The 27,940-nt window shown below is 41.9% G+C and overlaps 1 protein-coding gene across 1 annotated transcript in view; it reads left to right on the top strand.

Moving 5' to 3' along the window:
• Positions 1 to 27,940, top strand: part of GAS2 (growth arrest specific 2) — a 113,539-nt gene that overhangs the window by 73,765 nt on the left and 11,834 nt on the right. The window contains 1 exon segment of the mRNA XM_083455245.1: positions 2,919 to 3,026. Within this exon segment, the coding sequence (XP_083311371.1) occupies positions 2,919 to 3,026 (108 nt within the window).

Below are 27,940 nucleotides of genomic sequence, written 5' to 3'. Positions count from 1 at the left end.
GGTGTCCTCATTTTTGGCAATGCACAACTGGCCCCCCTACTGTACTCCCAATGTTCTGAACTCTCAATATCCTAGAACAGCCCATCTGCCTCCCATATCTGGTTCAATCTAACAGAAAGAAAGAGCTACTAATTCTTCTTTTAAAACATAAACTCCCATTTTGGTAACAAGACAAATGCCTTCACACTTGAAGAGCCCCAAGTCAGTGAAAGCCGTCGGTGTTTAAAGTGACATCATGCACTACAGCTGAGTAACCAGACTTCAGCTAGGTAATGAAACTTATTAAAATTCAGTCTGAAAATCCCTGAAGGGAGTGGCAAACAGGACTAAGCAAAAGACATGCAGTAAATGGGTCAGTCCAGTAAGATTTGACATGGGTTTTGCTGCTCTACCTCTTGAGATATGACTGGCCCCAATTCTGATGCTAGTGGAAGACCTACTTATCCAAACAGACATTTATGGTGATCTAATTACCAGACAGGTTTATTTTATTTTTTACTGTTTTTTTGGGTTGTGTGTTTATGTGTTTTCCTTTTAAATTTTCATGATTGTATCCCACCCTGATATTGATGGTGAGTAGGTTAATATATGTTGAATAAATAATAATAAGTAGCAATGTCAAGCACACTTCATACACGCACGGTATTTCAATACTACAGGAAGGATAAACACACTTCCCGAACACAAAGAATTTCTATAATCTTTTGGCAAGCTATTAAAATATACCAGATAGCATCCTAATGTGATATATTTGCTTGTAAACTTCACAAAGACATATGGCTGGCAATTGTCTGAGGCAAGATGCTGAACTAAGTAGTCCTTCCGTCTGACCAGAAAAGCCTTTCTTATAGCCCTCTGTGATGTTATAAATAACCCTTTCTAAGAAAATGTAAAAGTCAATCTTTCACCAGTAGTTATTCTAACAACATCTTTCCTATGCTCTCAGTCTCGCTTCACAGACTGTTGGCTTCTGAACTAGATCTCCAAAGGTCTCTGGGGTGGATGAAATCTTTAGAAAGTGTGCCTTGCATTTTGCTTCATTTGACACCAACACATTAGGTCAACTTTCCTCCTAGAGAACTACAGTGTGTGGAAATTATTTTATGTGTGTACTTGTCAGTGTTAAGGTTAGATATAAAATAGCAGTAATACCTGAATGTCAAATTAGAGTTCACTCAACCAGATCTGCTCTTTGGCAGTGATGTCTGTGCTCCTTGCATCTCACCAACAAGTTCAAGATACACTAAATGTTAATGCACCTTAACCATATCTCTTACAGTAGTGGTTCCCAAAATGGATTGGTATGGGTGGTTCATCAGACCAGCATTCACAGGTAAAATGCAATGCAAAGGAATCATTTAAGCAGTAAATGGAGAATGCAATTAGCAGCTTTCATTCTCACTTCTGATTTACATATATATTAGGTTTATATTTAGCAAACACTTTATTCAAATCTGGGGTTATATCAAAGCAGCTTTGATTTAGGCCACACCAATACTTTCATTAAATTATTTTAAACATGGTCACATGAAAAACATTTCCCCATGCTATATTCTCCAGATTTGGCTTTCTATGTACATTATGTTGCCATCCTACATGTGCTGCATTGCTACACCAACATAGGACTCATCATAGGAAGAATGCAATATAAAAGGATAACTTAAGCAGTAAAGGGAGAATGCAGTTAGCAGCTTTCCCTCTCACACATCACCACACCATCATCAGGCTCATCACTTCCATCGTTCCCTGATATGCTATTATGTAAGGACAGCAACTCAATTTAAACCCAGCAAGCATTTTCCCCAGGACAGTATCACATTCAGATTGTTTCTTTCTGAACAACTGAGGAGCATAAAATGAGTAGAGCTCATAGACTGTGTTCATTATCAGCGTTAATATCTCAGGGTACAGTGGCACACCCACCCACAGCACCCTTTGGGAGAAGAACCTAGCAGTTTGCATGTATTGGTAGCAACAAGGTTATACAAGTCAAAGTTCAGGGTTTCCCAGACTGTAGGCTGGAACTTCAGTGAGGTTACTCCACAGAGGAATGAGGCCTGCAGTCTCTGACTGCTGCTTGCTGAGTTACCTCAGAGTGAAGGTGAAGCTGTGGTTGGGCGATAGGCAGCACCACGAAAGGCTTTGCCCCCTTTTGCAGCAGTCCTTTGATATTGGAAATGATGGGTGTTTGTGTAAGTTTCTTGTAAGTATGGAGTGAGTGAGAGAGTGAGGCAGGTGGATTTAATTACAAGTACCAGTGGAGTCTGGTGCTCACTGAAACCGGTAAGGAGGAAGCAGAGGAGGACTTAGGAGAGTGCTACCGGGTTCAGTTGCACTAGTCATGGAGCCTCAGGGGTACTGCAAGGGGTGCTGCAACTATAGTTTAGAATGGAACACAAGAGGTTGGAGGAAGGTGCTGGATTTTGGGTGTTGCTCAGCGTGCCGCTGAAATTTGAGCCCCCAATGTCTGCCACTGGAGGAAGGCAAGGAGGCTGATGAGGACAGAGCCAGGAAAAGGTGGAATTAATTTTGGTTTTGTCCCCGTCTTTCTGCTTCCACTCTGAGTTCTACAAGAGCAACACTGAGACTAAGGAGGTTGACAGACAGTGCCACCCCTAGACTGGTTTGTAAATAAGGAGGGATGCAGGTGGGGGCTGGCTGAGAACATTCTGAGCCTGGTGCAACAGTGTCCCAGTTGGTTTAATGGACCAGCTTCCAATGAAAGGCACCTAAATTTCTGGCACAGTCTGAATACTGCACAATAGTGATGTGATGGGTAGAACAACGAAATAAGAAAGAACAGGTGCTTGGTTTAGGAGCTGGTGGGAAAGATACAGTTGAATATAATCTGTCCTAATGGTACTGTAGTGCACTAAACAATTTAAAATGATAACTTACCCCCTCTTTTTCCCCCATAGGTCAAGCATATTTCTGAAGATCCTCCTTGTAAATGCCCTAGTAAATTTTGTGTGGAGCGTCTTTCACAAGGAAGATACAGAGTTGGAGAAAAGATCCTTTTCATCAGGGTAAGAAAGATTTACTATTCAACTTGCAGAGTGACGTCTCGTAAGCACTTTACTAGGAATGAGCATTATCTTGCCATATACTTGTCATCATTACTGGATAGAGTTGTGCAGGGGCAGATTTCACATGCCTCCATACATATGAACATCTGGCTGGGATAGATAGTTCCTGTAAATTACATAGTTAAAGTGGTTGTTTTTTTTTAATGCTGCTGATCTGTCTGCTTCTATCGTCATTGTCCAACCCCCCCCCCCAACAATTGTTTTATTGCCTATAAGAATGCAGTCATTACTGATTTGTTGCAGGAGATCCAAATTTCATTTTCATGGGTCCCACTTCAGCTATGGATAATCACATTGACCCCATACTCAAACTGCAGAATGGTATTTTCTCCTGCCAAGTGAATCTACTGGAAAATACATTGAACACTGCATGGAACCTGGTTCTGTGAGTGCCACAGGCCTCACCTGGATAACACCTGGGATGTGAATAATGAAGAATAATGTCTACCTGAGAAGCAGCTTGGCCACTGTTGCTTTCTGGAAGAGAACATGGTGGGGTGAGGAAGTGGGGAGTTCAGCATTGATGCAAATGCATTGGTGACACCAGTCTTGGGCTCCTGCCAGTGCATTGGCAACATGCTCACTTCCCTGTTGCTTCCTCCTCCCCTTTCTGATATGTAACAACAAACTATCTGCCAGAAAGCTAGTGTAGTGGCTTCCTGTCCCCCATTGAGATGCTTCTGATTAAACCTTCCCTCCTTGCTTGTGACAGTCCCAATGAAAATGGGTCTACTCTTGATACTGAAAAGCAAGACAACCCAGATGTGATTGGTGGCCATGTGATTAAAGTAAAATTTAGACTGAGTCTATGCTGTTGAAAAGGCAAGTTTTCAGCTCGCTAAACACTTTCTCTGACCACTTTATAACCTTTCAAAAAGAGAAATATAGTATTTTTAACTGCTGAGAAGCTATTACTTCTCTATTACGTCCCTAAATGCAAGGGCTCATGCATAATCTTGTTTAATGTGGATAGTCAGTTTCCTGTACCTCTGTTAATTATCCATTGTCCATATGACAATCTCCTCCAACCATTGCCTTCCCATATGTTCCCCTCCCTTAAACTGGATTGTCACATACTAGGGATACTCTGAAAAGGAGAGGGTATGAGAAAATCTAGATTGAGGGAGGGGAAAGTGATCATGCTATTGCTGAGCATGTTTCAGGGTTGACTTTGGACACTGAAGGCTGGTTTTCTGGGTGCAACCTGGTGATCCCTGTATAAATCAGGCCCTGCCTCTGTTTCCATCTTGGTTGCATGCAAAAATAAGCCACTGATTTTAGCATGGTTGCATGAAATTGGATTTGTAAAAATAATTTAACAGTGTATTATTTGAGTTGTCATTTCAGATAAGCTGAAACATGTTTTGCAAGATAGTGCAGATGAGTAATGAGAGTGAAACTTAAGCCTTTGGTAGATGACATGTCACCTACACCCGTATGCCTTGTTCAAAAAGCGGTTGTATCTACACTGGATCTTGAATAGTCAAGTGGTTTGGGGAACTTTATGCTACACTTCTTAACAAAGGAACAGCTCCTCCAGTGCTAGTTTACTCACTTGAAGTCAACATGAGTCACTCCCATATGAGTTAGAACACGATTGGACTGAGTTAGGCCAGCACTTGTTAAATGTTTTTTCTTTGTATTTATTTCATTGGATGGAACTGATAGCAACTTAAGCAACTGCTGTATACTAAGTCGAACCATTAGATCATCTAGTTCAGTATTGTTTATACCAGCTAGCAGCAGCTTTCCAGTTCTTCAAGCAGCGATCTCTCCCAGTTCTACTTGGAGGTGGACATTCTGCATGCAGAACATTACTCTCTCCCTGAGCTACACTCCTTCCATACAACAGAATGAGTTGGATCATAAGAACCATGAGGAGAGAGAACTTTGCCACCCCATCCTCCCTGTTCCCCTGAAAAGTCACTCCTGAGAATTAGAGGAGCTTCTGGAATGGAGTGTGATGAGGTCTGTCGGCTGGTGGACTATGGTCCAGTGATCTCTTACATGCATCTCTCCTTGCTCCAGAGGATCCTCACTTTCAGGAGAGGTGTTTTTTGTGGAGATTCATGAGGCTGAAGTGGGGAGGAGAAGACAAGAAATTTCTCTTTCAATTGCTTTCGGTGGCTTGCAAATTTTGAAATCTGGCCCAAAGTTGGAGGTTTCCTCCATTTGAAATATTTAGAAAATCATTTGTGGGCCATAGGTCTGTTAGATCCCTAGTTTCAGGCTTACAGAGGCTGCAGATTAATCTAACCTTTGTTTGTGATTACTCTTTTTGTGATTGCCATGCTGCTTCCCTTTATATGAAGCAAAATTGGCAACAATTTGCAAGGAGCCTTTTTGTGCCCCCCAAACATTAATAGCTTATACCTTCTCATGCACATGGCATTTTTAAAAATCAAGAATGGCTAACCTCACTTGGCCTGAAGATCACATTCACCCTTGGTCAACCCTCTGGGGAGCACATGTGACTACCCACACCTTGTCATGCACAGGCGACACATGCAAGCAGATGCTCACAAAGGTACAGTGCGTCTTCCAAAGCTGATCTGTTTAAACTAGCTGAAGGCTGTTGTGTGTCTCTGATCATCAAATGATTACTTTGCTGACCAGGGAGAAGTCTATTTGCATCCTCATCAGGGCACCCTAGTACCATATCTCCTTTATTTTCTTTCTTTCACCGTTGTCCCCAAAATTGGTGGTGTCTTCAGGGATGAGGAAAAATGGGCTTGGGGGCTAGATTAGGACCCACACTGGAGGTTAGCCGTCACTGATTTAAATGTCTGAGCATGCTTAGGATTCTTCTCCGTCTGTAAAGCTAAAGGAGTTATCTAGATGCTAACTCACACGCCATACTTTAGCAAGGAAAGGCAGTGCAGTTGCTAAGGAAACAGAGCAAGGACATTTCTTTGGGGATTTACTATATTAACAGGGGCTTGCTTGCCTTTCTGTTTCTCCAGAAGTGTTGTTATAATGTCATGAGGACTGACAGCATTGAAATCCAATAAATAAAAAATTACATTTACTGCACAAATAACCAGGCAGTATAACAATTCTGAAGGGCTCCATTAGGTAGGTAAAAGGTGAAAGAAAATATAACCAAAATGCAACAGGTATTAGTGTTATTGATGGTGTTTATTATGCATTCAGCACCAGCAGTGCACATGACACTTTACAAAGAGACTTAGGCCTTGTCCACGTTTCTGGTTCTCCCCTGCTTAGAAAGCATGGGGCCAGGAATTTTTCTGCTTGTCCCTTGTTATATAGGCGTGAGTCTGAGCAATTTTGTCATTGCCCTGCTGCTTTCTCCTGGAAAACCCACTCTGTAATGATAAATCAGAACAAATGGCAATCTGCAGAAAACCTGATTGCCATTTGCTCTGAATCAGCACTAAATAATGGGTTTTCCCAGGGGAAACACAACTGTGGATAAGCTCAGAAATGTTACTGGACTAAAAGTTGTGGAGACAATGGGAGAGAGAGGATGAGAGGAACAGAAAGGGCAGATGTATCAAGAATTGAATATGAAGAAATGATGTGCCATCCACACACATACACATATGTATGCAGGCAGAGCAATCCTAACCTGGTCTGCAGGAGGAGGATCAGAGCAGTGGTGCCACCATGACATCTGAAACTGTGCTGTCTTCTGCTTCTCAGGATGCAAATTGGTGATGGGAGAGCATGGTCTCCATGGGGCTGTCCCTGAATTAGCCACAGACATGCCTTGGACCTGGTGTTCACCTCTATTGATGTTGGTGATCTGACACTAAGTAAAAGTGAAAGTAAAGAAGTGCCATGGTCAGATCACTTCCTGGTGCAGCTGGACTTCTCCATGACCCTTCCCCTCTGCAGGGAGGTGGGACCGATTCGGATGGTCCGTCACCGCCACTTAATGGATCCAAATGATTTCCAGAGAGTGGTAGGGGATGCTTTATCCCATGTTGATGGCCTTTCAGCTGATTCCCTGGTGGCCTGCTGGAATATGGAGTTAACCAGGGCTATTTACTGGTTGGCTCCGAAGTGCCCTCCCCGATTACATGGAGCCTGGACAGCCCCGTGGTTTTCTTCGGAGCTGAGGGCAAGGAAACAATTGCTGAGACGGCTAGAGCGTCAGTGGCGGATAACTCGTTCTGATGCTGACTGGACACGGGTTAGAGCTCAATGTTGAGCCTACCAAGTGGTGGTAGCAACGGCGGAGAAGACTTTCTTCACTGCCTCTATTGCATCTGCAGAAAACAGCAGCAGACGACTCTTTCAGGTGGTTCGCAATTTAGCGGAACCACCTGCTCCATCGGGGCCCAATACAGGCAACATGATGGACTGCAATGATTTTGCAGTTTTTTGCAGATAAAGTCACTCAGCTTTGGGAAGAAGTAGATCCACCGTAGGAGCAGGGCCAGGGCAGGAGAGTGCTAGAGTCCTGTCTAGTCAAGTTGCATGGGATCAATTCCAATCTGTTACCTCCGAGGATGTGGACAGGCTGCTTGGAAGAGTGAAACCAACCACCTGTCTCTTTGATCCTTGCCCATCCTGGCTTATAAAAGCTAGCCAGGAAGGGCTGGGCGATGGGCTTCACAGGGTGGTAAATGCTTCTCTCTGTGAGGGAACCTTCCCAGACCTGCTGAAAGAGGCAGTTATCAAACTGCTTCTTAAAAAACCATATTTAGATGTGGACAATATGGCCAACTATCGTCCAGTCTCAAATCTTCCATTCTTGGGCAAGGTGATTGAGCGAGTGGTTGCTGAACAACTCCAGGCATGCCTGGAAGAAGCGGACCATTTGGATCCCCTCCAGTTGGGATGCAGGCCTCATCATAGGACTGAAACTGCCTTCGTCGCACTAGTCGATGATCTCCGGTGGGCTAGGGACAAAGGTGAGAGCTGTTTCCTAGTTCTGCTGGATCTCTCAGTGGCTTTTGACACTATCAACCATAACATCCTTCTGGACTGTCTAGAGGGGCTATCTTCTATGGCAATGAACTGTTTTGGATCTTAAGCTGCCTCTGTGTGGTGACCGGAACAGAGGGCAAGTTCCACTGTGTGGGTACCTCAGCTCAGTTTCCCAACACTATCAATATTACCTGTGTGGATGGGTTAGGAGGTAGGATCACAGTCTTAGGCGTCATTTTGGAATGTTTTGGGAATAGTTTTCCAGTTTTCTTTTTTGGGGGTGGGGTGGGGGGTTGGAAGCCTTTTTAAAATCACTCAACAGTTTCTGTTTTGATAGTCTGAAGTTTAGTGCCTTATTTCCAATGCATTTCATTGTTTTTCTCCCTTTCATCAGAGTAGTTGATCTCATATGTAAAATACTTTGCATATGATGCCCGTGCTCTTTTTGAGGGATAAATGTTTCCTTTGAAACTGATTCTGTTGCTGAATAATGTGTTTAACTCAGGAATCAATTACCAGCTTTTTGAGATTTACATTTTCACCTTGATCCAGCTAAATATTTACATGCATCCCATTAAAACCAATGAGACTTCAATTAGTCATGACTAATTTGCTCCATTGTCTCATATAATGCTGTTCTCACTCTTATGTGGAGGCAAATTTGCCATTCTCTCATCACTCCAGGGGAGGTCTCAAATGGTTTCTCGTTGGGGTGGTATGAGTGGATAACTGGCCAGTTTGGATGAGGAAGGAACAGGGATATATATTCCCTGTTCTGTTGTTGTGCCCACCCTTCCTCCTTTTTGCAGTGTGGGCTTTGCCAGTCACCTGTTGAAAGGGCTGAGTAGGAATTTTTAGGGGAGCCTCCAATTGGCCTGGGACTCATCTTTTTTGCCTTCTCCACTCTGTTGGAGTGGTGCAATTTATTGTCACTCAGGCCTTTAGTCTGGACAGGAAAGATAGTTTAAGATCTGGGGACCTTTAATCCTGTGGCATTGCCCTACACTGTATTTGCTTAGTGAGTGACAGGGGTGCCCTGTGGGCTGAACATGTGCATCAGGGTGAAAGCCAAACAGATGGGGCCACAGTGTCCTTGTCTGATTCACAGATCCAGGGTTTGTGTAGCAAGGAGGAGGAATTTCTTAACCATCGTTGTTGCACGGCACAGGTAGTGACATCCATCACCTCAGGAATTGGGAGGGAGATGACCCCCCCCCCCCAAGTAGGGAAACTTCCTGCTCAGACTACGTTTTGTTTGGTTGAATTGGACTAAGTTAGGTTACTTGGTTTTCTCTGCAGATTCTCAAGTTTTCCATAATGTTAACTGAAAGCAGTGTCTCGAGTCTTCTTGGAGTGGGCGTGATGGCAATTATGGTCTCATAATTCATTTTAGCTGAATTAGGCCCCTTATACATTAATTTTGTTGGTTTGGCTTCCTTTTATGCCTTCAGACAGTTCTTTAAATCATTGCTTCTGTGTACTATGTATGTATTTTATACTCTTTTTTTCATCAAGAGGTAATGGGTAACCAATCACTTCAGTTTCTGTAGCCAAAATTTATGAAGGATATGGGAAACTTGAAAGAACTCAGAGGAGAGTATGAAGGTATTGAATGAAGGTAATGCAGAAAGCATGTTGAGCATTGGAAAAAAGCAAAAGTTTTCACACACTTAAATATCTTAGAAACAGACAACTGTTCTTCACTATCAGCAAAGAAATTGCAGAAGGATATAGGTCTGAATCGGATCATTCCTTCTGCTGGCCACATCTTGGGTTCTTTCGTGGAAGGAATGCTTCATCGTCTTGTACTGATGGCATCAATATACTGGAATGTCTTGCTGCTGACATCTACTGATCCTTTTAATATCCTTCTATGATTGTAAATCCTCACACTGTCACAACACAATGACTGTTTTTAGTGAAAGAAACATATGGCGATATGAACCTTGCAGTTTTGTACATGAATGTAGCAGCTTATAGGATCAGACAGCCAAATCCATGCAAGAGCCAAAATGCTGACCTTACACAATCTCTGCCGTCCAATGCTGTCCTTTCAGGCAGAGGAAGGCACACCAAACCTCTCCTTCTACATTGGTGCTGTACAGGAACATCCTGAGAGCAATCAGATTTGCTAGAATAAAACTCTGAGCTCAGGTTTTGTGAAAACAAAGCAATTCTGAGCAATCAGTGGGGCTTTCTTTTAATTACCGGTAATCATGGATGGGTTTGATATTATGGATATTTACATGGAGAAGGCTGTACCAAATTAGTCATGTAAAATGTCTTATCAAATGTTATGCTCTGGGCCGCTGCAGCTAAAATGAATTGTTAGAACAAGACTACCCAATTAAGCCCATCACGTGTACAATCTCTGCTTATTGGAGCCTTTTCTACATTCAATTTTGACATCAACCTATGGCCTCTATTGTATTCTCCACCTCTTTTCCTTTATTTCCTCCTACATGTTCTTTTCGGGTAACATCTATAAATGTGCTTTGGGTTTTACAATGTAATGATCATTTCCTTTCTTACTGTTTGTATATGCGTCTTCTGTCTGTCCACCTGTTTGACAGGAAAAAGAAAACTAATGGATTAGTTTCCTGTCTCACAACTGTGTGCTGTTTCTTGCGATTAGAGTTGCACATCTCAACATGCCTCACCATTGTTTGTTCATGAAAGTTGCAAGGAATTATTAATTTATTGTAGCAAAGCCCTAGGTTCAGATGTAAAAGTTTCTCTCCTTTCTCTCTCTCTGAAAAGGAATTATTAATGAATACTCTGAATCCTGCTTTTTCATCTACTATGAGACCAAAACAGCTTACTGCAAAGCCCTAAAACAATGCCATAAAATGTAATTCTAAAGTGTAATTCTAAAGAATCTAACACAGCAGCGGCATACTAAAAAAACAACCATTAGCAGCATAGTTACAATGACCTTGGACTTGCATGCTCCCTTCCCTCTGGTGCAGTTGTGAGAGTTTTGGAATATTTGGTGAGCTTTGGAATATTTGGTGTATCATTCAGGTCCTATTCTGTGGGCGGAGTTAGGCATCTTGCTCTTTGAAGGTGAACTGTGAGGGGAGGTGGTGGAGAGGTTTGGGGAAGGTGTGGGGAGAGGAGGGGTGTGAGGTGTAAAGTAGGGCTGCCATATGTCTGGGTTTTCCTGGACACATCTGGGAATTTAAGGTCTGGGGGGGGGGGGATTTTCAAAAAATAAATTGGCAAAATGTCTGGGAAAATCCCAACATATGGCAGCCCTTTTCACAAGTGTCAATTTCAAGTAATTCAAGTAGCACCAAGGGGGTGTTTTCCCCACTCTCTCTTCTGCCCCTCCACCCCACCCCACATGAGAGAGATGCCAAAGGAGCATGAGGCTCAGAAATCTCTTGTTTCCCGATGAGCTTGCTTGCTTGGTGGAGCCTGGGTGCGGCTGCATTCATCAGAAGGTGCTGCCCCAGCAATGATGGCTGTAAGTTGTAGCTCTGCTCACTGCCCACCTCCCTTGGAGCGACTTCGCAGAATCCCATCCCACAGCCGCTTCTCTCTCCTCCTACTGCAAGCTAGACCATCACCTTGCCCCACTCTGCGTGCATGTCAGGCTTCAGGAAATCTGTCCTCACCCCCCATGGCAGGCTGCCAGTAATAGATAGACAAAGCTCTTACCAATGTCGTTCATTCAATATTCACAGAGAGAGGCTTAGAAATGTTGCCTCTTGGAATAATTGTGTTGCTCTGAGTAATCTCCTCTCCCCTTCCCTTCTCAGTCATCAACAGCACCTCCCCCCCCCCCTTTACGGTGGCTGCTTAAGGCCATTTGTTTCTTAGCTTTTAGCTCTCCCACTTTTACTGCTCGCCAGGTTCTGGGTGAAGGGGGGGCTGGCATGCTTTCTAATGATAACGTGTCAGCCAACTGCTCCGGCTCTGTTTCTCCCCCCTCCTCTTCTCCCATTATTTCCCAGCTTTGTCCCTCTCCTATCTCTGAGCTGTGGCCTTCTGCAAACCACTGTTATAAATCTATACTGTCTTCCTCTTCTCAGGAAGGTTTAGGAGGAGGGGGAGGTGGTCTCCACCATTTTTCCTCACTCCAGTCCCTGACAGCGCTGCACTGAGGGGCTGCCCAGCAGTGACTCCACTCTGTGTACCTTCTTCCACTGCTACTAGGTTGTTGTTGGTACAGCCATTAAAACAAGTATGTTCATTTCAATCCTTCTCTCTCTTTTTTTGAAGCAAAATGGGTGGCTGTACAGAAGTTATTATGAGCTATAAATTGTAAAATGACCATAACAAATGCGCTTAGAAAACATTGCTTGCTTTTCAGCCATTTAATCTCGATACAGCCATAGGCACCTGAACAAATGCTCAAGGAAAGGAAACCATCATATAACGTGTGTAAGCTTTGTGCAAGCCAGTCAGGATGAATGTTCAATAAACAGGTTGTCTGGACAATTTAGGATCAGCCGCGACTTCCAGGAATAACAGAATGATATGCTTGGAGAAACACTGTCAAAATAAGTTCACCTGTATGCGCTGAGATGGACATGACACAGACTGACACCGCTTTTAAAGGACTTGTCTGAAATCCTCAAAGAAGGTTCAGCAGGCCAGTTCTTTGAGAGTGTATTTTTATTCTATTTTTATTCATACACAGCTGACCAGAGGCGCTATCTTGCACCCAATATTGGGGGGGGGGCAGCATGTGTCACATACATGTTGCTTGTCACATGTGTGTGACATCATATGCACGATGCACCCTCAACATCACAGCATTGGGAGGAGCTGCACAGCTTCCTCTCTCGCGCTCAGGAGGAGCCAGTCACTGAACCACTCCATGCTCACCCTCCTCTGCCCCCTCAACACTGAGGGCGCCTGACCCCTGCCAGCAAATATTAAGGAGGCCTAGGAATTGGCATGTCTGCAGCTGACTTATTATCAAGTGGTTTTTAAAACTGAATTTTCCTTTTCAGGAAAGATATACCTGGCATCTGGCTTCAATTTCAGATTAGCCACAAGTCATAGACCAGTCACTTAAACTCTCTGCCCTTTTGATGACAGCCTTATTAGTGTATAATGAATCTTAATTCAGAGCATTTGGATACTCACGAGTGGAAACTGTAGTCGAAAAGCAAACCAGCTCCCGTAAGGGTTATTATTGTAGGACAATTCTTTTCATTAAGAAAATGTTCCATTACCATTTCTCTCTTAACTGACCAATTTTGAGTGTATTGTGTGCATACTGTGCATTTAACTGGTCAGCGAGAGCTACATATATAACCACAGGCACATTTTGTATTTCTGCTCACTGTTCTCTGCTGGAACTGAATCTTCTTAAGGCTGTAGTCTGTGCACATATATGGGGGAGAAAGACTCTTTTTCATTCAGTGTGACTTTCTTCTGAGCAGACACACCTGAGAGAGGGATAGTCATGAAAAAAAAGTTCATGTATCCACATTTCATAGTTTTCTGTGATTGTTTGCAGCAGTTGCTTCCCAGCTTAGGTACTTTTGCAAAGCATTATGAAAGGGATTAATCACTACATGATCCCATCCAATCAGACGTCTAGTTGACTATGTGACAGTATCATTGAGGTCAGTCAAAACTCTCCCTGTAAGAGGAAATGTACCCTCATTGCCCAGGCTAACACTCCCTGTTTTGCTGTTGCATGGAAAGACCCCTGTATAAAACTATCTGTAATGTTTAATAATGCATTTATTAAACATGACTAGTTGGAGCAACTGTAGATGAAAATGCATATCCTAATGAGTGTAATGCAATTTGGGTGGACAAGGTCTGCATTTGCATGTGCATCTAAGTACTGTTTTAATACTTTGTTGAGTGGCTGGGGCAACCGAATCAGAAGGATGGCATATAAATAATAAAATTATCTTTGCTGGTGTTGGTGTTGTTCACATTCTGGACCAACTAGTCAATCACATGCAACAAATGCTGGTCATGGAAGGATCAGCCTGGTTGTGTTGTTAGCCGCCCTGAGCCCGGCTTCGGCTGGGGAGGGCGGAATATAAATAAAACTACTTCTTCTTCTTCTTCTTCTTCTTCTTCTTCTTCTTCTTCTTATTATTATTATTATTATTATTATTTTGCTTTGGCAATGGGAGAATATTAACTATTTTCCTGATGCATGCCCACTTCTGATTGGTTTTGCACTCTTTTGCCATGAGCTATGAAATGTTGCTAAAAGGTGAGTAGATCTTTTGCAAGAAGGTTAAAATGTTTGAGTATTTTGGCTCTGCATGACAACAGAGGACAAAGTTAGCTTTCCTTTGCAGATGAGAATTGGGTAAACAGTAATTATTTTTTCCCTTGCCTTCTGTCAGGTAAATGACAAAATGTTTCATTTGTTTTTGTTTTGTGTTCTAAAGAACCAGAGCACCAGCTGCTGCTTGCTATCTGATAGCTCTCTAACAATGAACAGGGATAATTTTCTATAATAATCTGGATTCTCTTTTAAATCAGAGCATCAAAGAAAAGTCTGTGAATGTATCATAAGGGAGCTATAAGTAGGATTGCCAGTTTTTTATGGCCCTGGGACTCTGTGTCTTCAACAGCAACCTGAGCCACATAAATTAAGCAGGTCCATCTTCCATTTGAGAAGATCACCTAAACCACCTCTAAGCCTATGTGTGTCTTCAGGCTGGAAGATGAATTTTCATAGAAATTCCCAAATGCTTCCAATATTCCAATAAGTATGTTTACTTACATATGATATTTGTCTAAGGCTGCAATATGCACTTATTTGGGAATATGCTTTTCACAGTAAAGACACACAAAACTGGAATGTAAAATAAATAACATTATATAACCTTTATAATCCATATGCTATCAGATTAACTTCCAGATCAGGAAATGAGAACATGAGGAGTTATTCTTCATTCTGTCAGAGCAAAGTATGTGTGTGGGGAGGAAGGGATGAGAGGAGCAGAAACTAAGTTGAGAGTTGGCAGTAGAAATGGCAGCTGCAAGTTTAGAAAGAATAACAAACTTGTTGCATTGATGCTGCAACTTGAGTCAAACTTTGGTGTATGGAGTATCTCTTTGCATTTATTACTTATTTACTGTCTTTTGAAAAAATGCTTATGAATCTCAAAGCAATAATAAAATATCCATGTACTATAAGGTTAGGATATCAAGAGGGAATGTTTATCTAAGCCACGTATTACAGACTAAGAAATAAGAAAGCAATGACCGTCTGAGGGTAGTGATATGCAGGAGAGAAAGGGAACAGAAAAACTATTTAAAAACAACAGTATTTCTGAAAGATGTCTCATTATGCACTATCATTTGTCCCATATTCTTAATGTTTTCCTCAACATGAGCCAATTTAAGAGAGAAGTGGGCTGATTTCAATCTCAATCAGTCTCCATATTTTTCTAGAATGTGCACTGGCCACCTGTATGTTTTAAATTTGCAAAGCAAGAGTGCATATTAAGGCTCTCTTAACAATTGAGACATGAATATGTGTTAGGTGATTCTGAGCTAACACCAAGGCATGGCCTTGCTAGGTAAGACCAAGCATTACAGTCATACTTTGTACAGTGGTACCTCAGGTTAAGTACTTAATTCGTTCTGGAGGTCTCTTCTTAACCTGAAACTGTTCTTAACCTGAAGCACCACTTTAGCTAATCTGGCCTCCCGCTGCCGGAGCACAATTTCTGTTCTCATCCTGAAGCAAAGTTCTTAACCCGAGGTACTATTTCTGGGTTAGCGTAGTCTGTAACCTGAAGCATCTGTAACCTGAAGCGTATGTAACCCAAGGTACCACTGTATCCCAAATGCCTTGCGAGTTGAACTTTCCCCCCCTTTTTTTTCTGCTGCAAACCCCGATGTGAGTGTTCCTGTTTGCAAACGTTCTTTGGAACACGAACGTCCGATGTGACTTCTGTGGCTTCCGATTGGCTGCAGGAGCTTCCAGCAGCCAATCGGAAGCCGTGCCTTGGTTTCCAAACATTTTGGAAGTCTAAAGGACTTCCGGAACGGATTCCGTTCAACTTTTGAGATACGACTGTATTTGTAAAAAACAATAGGTAACACTTATTAGGTACTCCACTAGAAACTGTCCAGTAGTCCACCAGTGGACCACAATCTGCCATTTACACATTCCCTGATCAAAGGGGTTTAAACCTGCTGCCTCCATAAATGGGCATCTTTAGGGATGTAATTGTAGGATTTAACTACATAGTCCAGTGGTTCTCAACCTGTAGGTCCCCAGATATTGTTGGACTGCAACTCCCATCATCCCTGAGCTCTGGTCTTGCTAGCTAGATGTGCTGGGAGTTGTAGTTCAACAACATCTGTGGACCCACAGGTTGAGAAAGGCTGACATAGTCAGTGTCTCTCCCCCGCCCCCATCCTTATTGGATGAAATATTGAAGCCTGGTTTTGCTCACTCCGACAAAAAAATCATTGGAGTAAAAACTGATTTGGCTATAATGTTCCTTGTTGTTTGGGAAATGCCTTTTGGCTTTCTAAGCAGATCAATATTTGATTTGTGTAAGCCTTATTGCAACGGTTGTAGAATTATGTGCTACAAACATGAAACATATAATTAAACTTTGGGTGGTGAATGTTTTCATGTATGGATTTGAAAAGAGCTTTGCACAATGTTCTTAAACCACCAGAAAAATCTCCCTTTAAAACCTTTGCTGCAGAGCATTTGCAGAAAAGTGGAACGCATTCTTGAGCCATGTTGACATCATAAAGCCTATGGCACTTTGGCTTTCCTTCTTATTAGGGTTTCTTTTTCAGCAGAGATGTCCTAACTTATAATTATATACATCAGAAGTTTAAAACACTGGAGCATTCATAAGGAGATGGAATTGCCTTTTCAAAATATGTTGCTTTAAGGGATCTTTGATTTATAGGATTGCTTCTAGCAGAAACATTTGAACATATAAACGAGAAGGCGCTGCATAGAGAAACTTAGAAAGGACGTAATTACATGACCACCCTCTGAAAGTATTTCTACAGGAATGCCATCTCAGAATCATGTGTGGTCTTTCCTGACTGTTCCAAGGCAGCAAAGAAGGAGGGTTGGTATTCATGAGCAATTCAGTTACTCCATTTCCCCAATCACTCTGTCACTGTATCAGCTACAACCAAAGCTTTCCAAACTGTGGGTCGCAACATGTTAGTGTGTCGGCTGCTGTGTGTTGCAACATGTTAGTGTGCTGCACAAACGCTCCCCACACTCCTCCTGGGCTTGGAAAGGATTATTTTAACCTTCAGATTGCTAGTAAAACTGAATTACTGTGTTGTGAAATGATGCAAAACTGAATTACTGTGTTTTCGAAATGATGCATGTCTAAAAAGTGTGTCACCAACTTGAAAAGTTTGGAAAGCTCTGAGCTACACTGTATTTGAGTTTGCTTCCTCTCCTTAGAATATCAGCTCAGAGAACACCTGCAACCAACATCTCCAAACCTTGCATATATTCACTACCCACTAAGGGCTGATTCCACACTTCCACTTGTGCTGTGCCTAGAAAGCACAGGTTCAAGTGCTTTTCTGCTTGATCCACATTTTCTAGACATGGGTGCAAGCAGTTTCCCTCTTGTCCCACTCCCTTCCAAGGGGAAAACCCACTGTTTCATGATAAATCAGAACCATCACGCACACTTCTTCAGATATTTGTGCCAAAACCAGGCCAAAACCCCAACTGAAATGGATCTGCATGATTACTATTACTTCTCTGAGATGCTTCTGATATCTGAAGAAGTGTGCATGGACACGAAAGCTTAAACCCAGAACAAACCTAATTGGTCTCCAAGGTGCTACTGGACAATTTTTTAATTTATTTTGACTTCATAGTATGCTACTGTAAATCGCTCAAGCATTTCCCAGGTCCACTGAGACCTGAAAAGTTCTGAAAAAAGTAGTTCAAAACATCTAGAGGACATAAAGCTAGGGAAGGCTGGGCTAGGGTGAATGACCACAACAGCCAATGTCTTACCTGATAGGCAAATTTACAAGGTAAGTTCATTATTCCAGATGTCGGTTTCCATAGTGTTTGTGGTGCTAAATTAGGAAGTGAAAACAGGAAGCACCTCAGAGAAGTAATAGTAATCTTGCAGGTCCATTTCAGTTGGGATTTTGGCCTGGTTTTGGCACAGAAACTGCTCTGGTTGCCCTTTGTGATTACCTTTGTCGGGAGAATGACCGGGGAAATATGTCCTTGTTAATTCTGCTAGACCTCTCAACAGTTTTTGATACCATAGTATCCTTCTGGAGCATGTGTTTGAGTTTGGGGTAGGTGGCACCGCTTTGCATTGGTTCTGGTTCTACTAGGATGGTCACTCCCAGAGGATGATGCTTGGGGAATGCTTTTCAGTCTTCAATGTGGAGTTCCTCAGGGCTCAATTTTATCATCCATAGTTTTGGAGTACATTGTCAGTAATGTGCCGATGGCACACGGCTCTCCTTCTTCTTTATGTCTTCAGGTGTGGCAATGGATGTGCTAGACTGTTGTCTTTTTTCAGTAATGGACCGGATGAGAGTCAACAGACTGAAGCTCAATCCAGATAAGACCTAGGCATTGTTAGTGGGTGGTTCCCTAGATCACATGAGTGGGAGGTTGCATCTTCGTGATTGGTGGGTTACACGCCCTCTGAAGGAACAGGTACAAAGCTTGGGGGTGCTCCTGGGTCCTTTGCTGTCACTTGAGGCTCAGGTGGCCTCAGTTGCACAGAGTGCCTTCCATCAGCTTTGGCTGGTGGCCCAGCTGTGCCCCTATCTGGACAGGTATGGCCTAACTTCTGTTGTCTATGCTCTGGTAACCTCTGGGTTAGATTGCTGCAGTGCGTTATACATAGGGCTGCCTCTGAAGACAGTTAGGCAACTTCAGCTGGTAGAGAATTTGGCAGCTAGGTTGCTCACTGGAACAAGACGGTTTGATCATATTACACCAATCCTGCCTGACCCCGCTGGCTGCCAATTAGTTTCCAGGCCCAATTCAAAGTGCTGGTTTTGACCTATAAAGCCTTAAATGGCTGAGGACTACAATTCCTCAAGGTCTGCCTCTCCCCATATAAATTGACCCAGACTTTACAGTCATCATTTCAGGCTCTTCTTCATGTACTGCCAGTAGCAAGCATTTTGCATGTCAACACCATGTTAATTGATTAATCTGTCATTTATTATATAATCTAGATTTGCCTGTTCATGCTGCTGCTGTTACAACTACTACTGTGAAGAGTGGTGACTTTGGGTGTCAGAAGCATTAACAATTGCAATATCAGCATGTCAAAATTTCCAGTTGTAAATAGGTTCATTTCTTTGGAGTGGTATGACTTGATCAGTGTGAATTCCACCCACTCCCCGTACAGTTAAATGTGCTTCCAGGCTTTGGCTCAGTAAATTAAAGAAGAGATGCAAAATTAATTTATATAGATGAATCCAGATACAGTATATTTATATATGAAGATGAACATTATATGCTGGTTGTAAGCTATTGTTCTGTGCGCAACTTGGATTGAATCCAGACAACTTTGCCTTGCCTTTATTGAATTTTACTCTTGTTTTTTCAGAAACAAGGCTATTTTGAGCTAATTGTTTTGGTTTGTATTACCAAACAGTTGCTTGTTATGTCATGTTGCTCACTGTGGTTTGCTAAGAGGAAAGGAAGAGAGTCATATAACATTTTGAGACATGTACAAAGAGCCCTGTTTTTAACTTTCCTTTCCCCTCCCTCCTCCCTCCTTCCCCAAGGTATATATGATTGTAGCAAGCCAAGAAAGTGATGTCATGCCCATTTAATGCTGAAAGTGTACATTGTTCCTTCGCCCTGCTTCTCTCTAGAGCACACGTTGTCATCTTTCTTTTTTTGGTGGTGGTGGTTTTGTAAATTCAGAATTAATGAATAGTGCCCACTTGCAGATCTCAATAGTGACATTCTTCAGTAAGCAGGGCACAAATGTAATTTCTGACTCGCTGAAAGCAGGCTCCAAGGACCATATAGCTCTCTGGTGAGTGTCCACATATGCTATGACCCTTTTTTTATTGGTTCTGGAGCAGACAAGCACACTCAGTCCCTCTATACCACTTGCATGTTCAGCTGAGCCCCTTCACCCATCTTCAAGGCAGATGGAAATAGAATACATTTCTGATTCTTTAGGAAGTTTTTCACCTGTGTACAAGTAGGTGGGCATACCTATTGTTATTGTAAAGCACTATTCCAGTCCCTTACCTTATTGGAGATTGATGTAGATATCTTTGAATAACCTAGAGGCTTACCGTATTGGCAGCACCCGCAAATAAGCTGCACCTTTAAGATTAAAGGGGGGGGGGGAGAGACAATACCTGAATATAAGCTGCTCCCTTAAAATTCCACAGGCACTCGCACCCGTTCCGTTTTACCATATGTCTGTTTCAGCAGCAATATTGTAAACGCCAATTTTTGTAAGGCCGCAAATTTAAGCTGCACTTTAACTTTTCATGGTCAGAATTTGGAAAAAAAGAAGTGTGGCTTATATTCAGGCCAATACAGTATTTGGGTGTTCTTGTTGGTGACTTGGGAGTGGAGATGTGTGGAGCAACACCAACCCTTTGCCTTTGCATGACTAGCACAACCATCTGTAGCTGTGAAGCCTTCATGCATGCAGGTAAACCCACAAAACCTGTGCAATCAGGGTGCCAAGTTACACATAAGCCTTCCTGTGTACAGCTGAATGCTTGAAGACTTTGCTTTTGTAGACAGTTGTGCTGTTCCTGAAAAAACTAGAGTGTGGGGCTACATGGCACGATCCCACTTCCATGTTAACTAATGTGGAAGCAAGAATTGATGAATATGGTTTTAAGTCAGTTGGCGTTCTAAAAATATGTATAATTTCTACATTGAACCAATCTGTGGTGTCCTATGGATCCTTACAAATGTCCTGTTTAAAGAGACTGAGATGGTTCCATGGGATTTAGTCCTAGAATGATACTTGGCTCTTTGGCCCAGCTTTGCATGAGTGCTACAAAAGACACAACGGAATAGCCTTATTATGATAGATGGATCAGGACCATCCTGCTATGTTGTATATTAGTTTTGGTGTGGTTCAGGGGATATGTAAGTTATCTCATAGTGCCATTTGTATGGGATTTTAGGACTTCCTCACATTATGATGACTATACCATGGAAAGAATTGAAAGGAGACATATAAGACTGAAAAAACAGGACAATGACAATAATCCACCAACAGCATAGAAATCAATATGGCTAACCTGATCCAAAACACCCACCCACCTCACTCACACACGTAAACAAAGATCACCACAGCCAATCACAAGCAAACAATCACACCCTAGGCCAACCCCAACCTCTCTCACCACCAAAGGAACACAAGTGAACAACACAAACAACGCTGACTCCAAACTCTACATACATTAAACATAATAGAAACACCGCCACCCGACCCCACCCCCATCCATCTTCCCTCTCTCCACCCCCCTTTCTTTTTTCTTTTTTTTTTTTCTTTTCTTCTCCCCCTAATGCCTCAACAAATGAAATGGATTTGTAAAAATGTCACATGGAAAACAACAACAACGAGGCATTACACTTACTTCTGTAAAACAAGAAAATCCTTAATAATAATATAAAAAAATATGGGCCGTGAAAAGAATAGCTCAAGAAACAACATTTGAAGGAAGGATAGAAAAAAGATGTGGATCTGGAAAGGGAAAGGCGGTTTCTCAAATATTTGCTAGGTGATAAAAAGTAAACAATTTTGACTAAGCACACAGAGAAATTATCTTAAACTGAATGTACATTTCAGCTAATATTAAAAAGTATTTCTATCTACAAAATGAACAGTTCAGCAGTGGAAGAAGCTGTTTACATAGGATATTAAATCTTTAATATTTAGGTGAATTCTTAAAAAAATTAGTATCGTATAGAGTTTTGTAGATTTTGGATAGCCTTCCAATGAGTATGTATCTTGCTGAGAAAGGGACACTAAAAACTTCACAGAGTCTCATCAGGAAACTCGTCATGTGAATTCTTTTAAAGAATAAGCAATGAGTCCGGTATCATTTATTTATTATTGTACCCTACCCTTCAAACACAGTATCAAGGAGGCTTACTATTAAAACAGTATGAAGTAATAAATACTTCTAAATAAGCAAAAAAACACACAAAAAAACCGTTAGGGCAGCATCCAAATAAAACAGATCAACAAAAGCAAAAAAACAAAACAAACCAAAAACCCTGGGGAAATGCAAAGCTCTTTCCCATGTGCCAAAAAGACATCAGAATGGGTTCCAAGTGAGCAAGGTTGCCATCCACTGGACCTCGGGTGCCTGAGGAACCCAGAAAAATCTTATGGTGAGGTTACTGGCAGGCAGCAAATATGGAGAGTGGGACAGCTGACCCTTCTGTCTACTTCATCATATTCAGCTTACCTTTGTGTCATTAAAAAAAATAGCATTTATTTTGTGCAGTGTAAGCTTTCATAGGCAAAAATACATTCAGTCAAATTTCACTTCATATAACACAGGCCTGTCTAACAGGTCGATTGAGATATACTGGTCAATCATGGGGTGTCCCTGGTCGATTCTGGTTGAATTTAGGACCCCTACATATTCAATAAATAAAAAAAACTGAACAACTTTGGCTCCCTAAAAAACCCTCCACAACTCTGGTCAATCCTCCAAAGACAATGGGTAGATCACTGCCAGTTTTTTAATACTGTGAGTAGATTGCAGTCTCTTGGGAGTTGGACATGCTTGATATAACAGTTAAAGTTAGATCTTAGCTACAAAGATGCTTGCCATAATAAATGCACCTTTCATATGCAAAAGGAGTCTCTTCAAATGTTTTCCCCAATAACTAAACCGAGAATTGGATGAGCACTTCTGTGCCACACTACTTTATTTTCACTCCTGCTTTCTTTGTTGTTTGCTGTAGCCCCTAAACCTTCCTCAACCATGTCAGGACCTAGAAGAAGGAATAGTGGCAATGATTATGTTTTCTAGAGATGCCAATGGACTCAGATCTGAAAATAAGTTTCAGAATTCAGTAATGCTTGGCTCAAAGGAGAGGTAAACTATGACAAGCTCCTGAATTCTCCTGTGTCTTGGATTAACATGTAAACCAGAGAAGACATTTCTGGTTTATTTACTCCTTTCAAGTGGTGTTCTGAGTTAAGTTGCTGCAGAAACCCTCGCCCTGCAGGGTACAGTAGACTTAATTTCCCTCTCTCTCGCCCATGTACAAGTTTGCCCAGATGCATCTCTTCAAACCCCATATATATGTTTCTGCACTAGTTGTTTATTTATTTTGTTTCCTACATTTATATCCCACCTTTTATCCAAGGAGTTCAAGGTGCTGTGCACTGTTCTCCCCCATCTCATTTTACCCTCCCAACAACCCTGAGGGGTTGGCCCAGGGTCATCCTGAGAGCTTCATAGCTGAATGGGGTTTAGAACTCTGTTTCCTGGGTCCAGTATTCTTAACCCTTTTGTCACACTTTGCTTAGGAGGCTGATATGAGGAACTGGCCCTGGTCATTGTGTGGGGGCAAAGCTCTATACTCCCTGTACAGGATTATTGTTCTTGCTTTGGCACATGAAGGCATTTTTGATGGACGGAATGTTAATTTTTCTGAACGTTGGATTGGCTCAAAAAATAAATAAAAATCTAAACCCTAAGGTTTTTGTTTTTTAAAAAACCCCATATAATTTGCAAGTTAATTTGAGGCAAACAAAGGAGAGTTTGCCTCTTTCTTCTTTTTTTCCAACGCAGAAAGTTTTGCTCTCTGTATGCGTAGCTCCAGAGTGCATCTCCTTCAAGACCTCTGGGATATTACATGCATCTAAATTGATGTCTGTGAATGCTGATCCCCTCTACAGGACCCAAACAAGGCATTGTAATACAGAGACAGACTATGAGGCTGCCCCATCAGAAAGCTACTCACTACTTATTTGTGAGGAAACACCTTCTTGTCACAGGGCCAAATTCTACACCAGAATCCAGTTGTTCATGCTGAAAGGAAATAGGAGGATAAAAGCTCCCGGATACTCTGTTTCAGCAATCAGTAGAGTTTCTTTTTTTCTTTTTTTGGCATTTAGAGTATATTTCTAGTCCAAGACCTTAGCCAGAGTCTGTAAAGGGTTTTTCTTTTCTTTTTTATATATATAAAAAAAGAGTCTTCTAGTGTAAAGGGAAAGATATAAAACTGATGAATGTCAAGACATCCAACGTTCTCAAATTTCTTACATTAGGGGATTTCAACGGGGCTCTGCCTAAATGTCTCCATGTTGCATTTGGCAGGGAGCAGCACTCTGGATGGCTAATGCTAAACTCAGATCATTTATCTTCAAATCACAAGGAAAAAATAATAATAATATCAGAGCTATAAGGCTATCAAGTACCTCCATAGTTAGGAAATATGGTGTGTAGGGAATACGCTCTATCTCTCTTGGAACCCATGGGTTCGATGTAAAGAAAAAGGTTGTTCATGAAAACTGACCCCTCTGTAGCAATCTAATTAGTTGGATGGATTTCAGAATTAAGTGCCTCGCTGCTTACTCATCAAGTGCCACAAGGATGAAATAGAATAAGGCTCCTCCTTCCCCTCATCTCCTCTCCATCCTGAGGCAGAGATCTAAATTCCACATAACATAGGATAATTACATCCTTCCCCCTTTTACCCAGTTCATACTGACCATGGGGGAAAAGTTAGTTGCAAAGTCTTATCTGGCATATAGGAAAACCAGACGTATCTTTGGCAAGTCGTGTTGTTCTCTTTTGTCATCTCTGGTATAAGGCTTGCTCGCTTTTAAGCAGCAATTCAATCCTTCAGTCTGCATGGATTTGTATTCAGTGTTTCAATTTAATCCTATCGTTCAGAAATCAGACATATTTGAAACGAAGGTTCAACTCGCTTCCATTATGATCTTTGCGGTCACCGACTTACTAAACTCCGTTCAACTTGCCCCATTTTCCTGCATTGCATATATGTTCTGTTCACCCTGATTTTGCATTCAAATACAGAACAAAAGATGGAAAATGTTTCTTGTGACCTCTGAAGTGCACACATGGAAAATTGGCTGTGTGTTCCTCTAAACGGAGAAGTAGACACAAAACACTGGTTGTGGCAAAAATGCTGGCCACTGGATCCCATTTTAGGTTAGAGGTGATTGTCTTCAAATACAGTATGAGGACACAATTTGAAGTAGCACTTTAAATATGCATACATTTTTATGGCAGGTTGATATTTCCTTGACAAAGGTGGCAACCCTATTTCCTACTAAAAGTGAATTTGTGATAGACATGATATTAAATTGTACATGGAACAAAAGGATATTTCAAGGCCATAAGAAAATGGGAGGATAAACTGCTCAGGTACTGGAACTGTAGCTTTTCATCCACCTTGTTAATTTCATGAGCCTCAGTGTAACTCGGCTACTTCACACAGCTTTCTAATTAACCTTTAACTACTCTCAGGAAGCTCCTTTTAGTAGCAGTTGGTAACCTGGATCCCTTCCCCCCATTGGGATTTGCCTGAGTAGCCTATGGATCTCTGTATGGTTAATGCTTTTCTTTTGCAATTGGAAGAGTTTCCCAAACCAATCTTTTAAAAATGCTATAGGCATCTTAACAAAAAAAAAAAACCCTTTTTCCTGGAAGAATGGAAAGAGTGGTGCTGTGTTTTTCTCATTAACGTTTTACATTTTCAGGGACTTTTTTTATGTGGGGAGCTTTAGCGATTTAGCAAAAACACTAAAGACAAGTACAACATAACCCTCGGCAAGAGTGTGCAGCACAAAGGCCCGATAGGCTCTCTCTCTCTCTCTCTTTTTTCATTATCCTGACATTGCTAAGCAACCAAGGACATATTGCTTTGTATTCTATGTGGCATATTCTGTCATTTTTAAAGCTGCCCCCTCCACTTTAAAAGCAGTGTCATTATTGGGGACCAGAATGAATGAGTTCAAGGATATTATGACTTTCTGTTCCCTGGCACATCTTCTTTACCGGCTCACAGCTGAGGCTCGGCTAGCTTCAGACTTCTCACTTACAGGTTTAATTAAAATTTCTAGCCAGCTCAATCTGTCATTCCTGTTTTCGAAGCCGCTGCTTCAGAGAGAGAGTTCCAGGGTGCATCTGCATTGTTGAATTACATCTCCTTCTCCTTCTTCATTGTCTCCCTATGTGTGTAACCCCGAGTGACAGCAAAAATATTATTTATTTATTCCTTTGCCACTTATGTGCCAAAAATGGCTTCTAAGCGGTGCACAACTATAAAATCAACACATAATTGAAATACACAACACATCTGCACGGTGTTCAGGCCAGTTTGAATTGGAAGTATTTGGTGAAACTGAATTGTTGTTTTTCCGTAAGCTTGTTCCTCTCACTAGCGTAGCTTAGGAAATTACTTTGAAAAGTATCCCAGTTCTGTAATGGGAACGGGGCTGACACACACATCCGTAGGGTATTCATTTTCCTTAAACAGACGGCTAACTCCTTGCACTAAAGCAGATTCATATGCAGACATACTTTATTAGACTGGGGAAGTGGAACCACGCTCAGTGTTTCAAATGTGGGCATACCATAGCTTTGTATAATGGCTTTGTAACACTGGCCATTTTATTTTCAAGCACTTTCCTAATGACCTTTTAAACCTGGAATCTGCCTTTTAACTGCCACTGCAAACTGAGTTGACATTTTGCTTGAGCTATCTACCCCAACTCCAGTAGTACTTGCTTTGGGGAATTGCAGTCAGTTCAGATTGCATTACAGCATATGTAAATCTGGGATCGCTTGCCCAAAAGTACTTAACTTCACATTTGCACTGGATTGCATTTGCATTTGTTGTCCATTTACTCAGTCTGGAGAGGTTCTTTTGGAATCCTTCGCCATTTACTTAGGTTTTTACTGCCCCAAATCATTTGGTGGTGTTTGTAAACCTAGCTACCTTACTGCTCACCCCTAGGTCCAGTTCATTTATTTTTAAATGCTTCTTGGTGGATTTTTAAAATATAATTTATGAATAAGCATCAGCCCCAACAGAGATCCTTAGAGGACCCCAATGCTTGAAAAGGTCCATGCTTCCTTACCTGTGTAGCATCTCTGTTTATTATCACCCTCTGCCTCCTGTCCTTTAACCAACTACAGATCCATAGGTGTACCTGTCTCTATGCCCCAGTTTAATCAGGAATATTTGGAAAGGAACTTTGTTAAAAGCTTTTTTCAAAACAGAAGTCTGTAAGCATCAGGTCCCTTCTGCTATTATATGAAATAGGAAATCAATGTTTTGCAAGCCTTTATCAGAACAGTCTCTTTTCCAAGCTAGCACCCTAGACTCTAACTTGAATATCCAGTGTGTTGCATGTCCACAGTGGTGCAGTGGGACTAATGCTGCCATGTGTCACAGTTCAGCTCTGCCCAAACCTCACATTTGATGTCTCCTCGGATGAGGAACAAAGGAACAAACCTTCCACCATATTTCAATACTGCCGGTGACCCTGAGAAGCCGTAGAATCTGGACACCCCTGCCTCAGGACTAGAAAGCCCTAAAAGAGCTGTTTGGGTTCATGGTCTGCTGTGCCTCACACAACACCCTTGAAATCTTCTTCTCCAAGACCACAGGAGAGAAGATGGTGGGTCAGGCAGGAACTTCACAGCCATTGCCAAAGTGCCTGTCTAGCTGTTCATGGCGCTACTTGGGAGAAAGGGGAAGCACACAGACGTACCTGCTTGGATCATGACTGCTCTTAGCAAGGAGTTGAACCTCTAGCTCCTACAGAAGCTCCCAGCCTGAGCTATCACTGAAGCAACAGCTGGGAAATGAACACTATGGAACAGCAACAGTGCAAATGATTTTCAACATCTTCCCACTCCATTTGTTTAAGAGTGGCATGCTTTGCTTTGCAAAAAAAAAAAAAAAAAAAAATCAGACCTCATTTACGTACATGGAATTAGCTATGCACAGTTTGATCTGTTAGTTGCCCTTAGTCCCTATT

This window comes from Podarcis tiliguerta (assembly GCF_965153285.1).
Source record: "Podarcis tiliguerta genome assembly, chromosome: 1".
NCBI lineage: Eukaryota > Metazoa > Chordata > Lepidosauria > Squamata > Lacertidae > Podarcis > Podarcis tiliguerta.
This window is presented reverse-complemented; position numbering and strand designations above follow the sequence as displayed.